The following is a 1,175-nucleotide window of genomic DNA, read 5'->3' as shown; positions in this document are numbered from 1 at the left end:
TCACAGTACTCACCGGGTACACGCCACAGTACACTGGGTACACGTCACAGTACACCGGGTACACGTCACAGTACTCACCAGGTACACGTCACAGTACACTGGGTACACGTCATAGTACTCACCGGGTACACGTCACAGTACACTAGGTACACGTCATAGTACACACCGGGTACACATCACAGTACACACCGGGTACACGTCACAGTACACACCGGGTACACGTCACAGTACTCACCGGGTACACGTCAGAGTACACACAGGAACACTGCGAGTACACACAGGAACACAGCAGGTACACGTGGGTACACAGTCAGTACACACAGGAACACAGGTATTGATCGTGTGACTTGTTGCTGTGAAACAGAGGAGTTGCCAAAGAAGGTGGACAGCATCACGCCGTACACGATGGCTCTGATCGCCAAATACATCGCTCGCCATCGGCTGAGGGAGACGAGGCTGCTGGACACCATCGCGGACTTCCTGGTGAAGAAGGCGGAGTACCTGGACAGTAAGGTGAGGATGGGACCGGCAGTCAGGCGACCGCAGTACCCGTGTGGCGGACTCTGCAGGTGTGTTTGTGTCCTCAGGTGATCCAGAAGCTGGTGTTCCCGTTCAGCAGGATGAGCTACCGTCCGTCCAACGAGCAGCAGTTCTTCTCCAGGCTGGAGGAAGTGGTGGAGCTGAAGGCGCTCAGCTCACCGCTCGCCACCGTCAACATCCTCATGTCCCTCTTCCAGCTGGGACACTTCCCCGGCCTGGTGCTGCACCGCGTCTTCTCCTCCGCCTTCATCAGCAACGTCACCAGTCAGTACCCAAGCAAAACCAGTACAACCAGTACAACCAGTTCAACTAGTACAACCAGTACAACCAGTACAACTGAACACAACCAGTGCATCTCAGGACCTCTCAACAGAACCAGTACAACCTATACAACCAGTACATCCCAATACATCTCAGTACATCTCAGTATAACCAGTATATCTCAGTACATCTCAGTACATCTGAGTATAACCAGTACATCCCAGTACATCTCAGTATAACCAGTACATCTCAGTACATCTCAGTATAACCAGTACATCCCAGTACATCTCAGTACATCTGAGTATAACCAGTACATCCCAGTACATCCCAGTACATCTCAGTACATCTCAGTATAACCAGTACATCTCAGTACA

At 51.8% G+C, this 1,175-nt stretch overlaps 1 protein-coding gene across 1 annotated transcript; it reads left to right on the top strand.

Moving 5' to 3' along the window:
* Window positions 1-367: 367 nt before the first annotated feature.
* LOC121940843 (fas-activated serine/threonine kinase-like) lies at window positions 368-1,147 on the top strand. The gene is made up of 2 exons (XM_042483527.1): window positions 368-513; window positions 588-1,147. The coding sequence occupies exons 1-2, from the start codon at window positions 406-408 to the stop codon at window positions 1,038-1,040; spliced, it is 561 nt and encodes a 186-aa protein (XP_042339461.1). The 5' UTR covers window positions 368-405; the 3' UTR covers window positions 1,041-1,147.
* The last annotated feature ends 28 nt before the right edge of the window (window positions 1,148-1,175 follow it).

The sequence above is a fragment of the Plectropomus leopardus genome, unplaced genomic scaffold, assembly GCF_008729295.1.
Source record: "Plectropomus leopardus isolate mb unplaced genomic scaffold, YSFRI_Pleo_2.0 unplaced_scaffold9514, whole genome shotgun sequence".
Lineage (NCBI taxonomy): Eukaryota > Metazoa > Chordata > Actinopteri > Perciformes > Serranidae > Plectropomus > Plectropomus leopardus.
The sequence above is the reverse complement of the archived record's forward strand: the minus strand, read 5'-3'. Positions and strand labels throughout refer to the sequence as shown.

What these genes read in the sequence shown, in the direction of transcription:
- LOC121940843 (XM_042483527.1), top strand. Translation starts at nt 406, where the DNA reads ATGGCTCTGATCGCCAAATACATCGCTCGCCATCGGCTGAGGGAGACG. An exon ending in CGGAGTACCTGGACAGTAAG is followed by an intron (nt 514 to 587) that starts GTGAGGATGGGA and finishes TTGTGTCCTCAG; the next exon opens with GTGATCCAGAAGCTGGTGTT.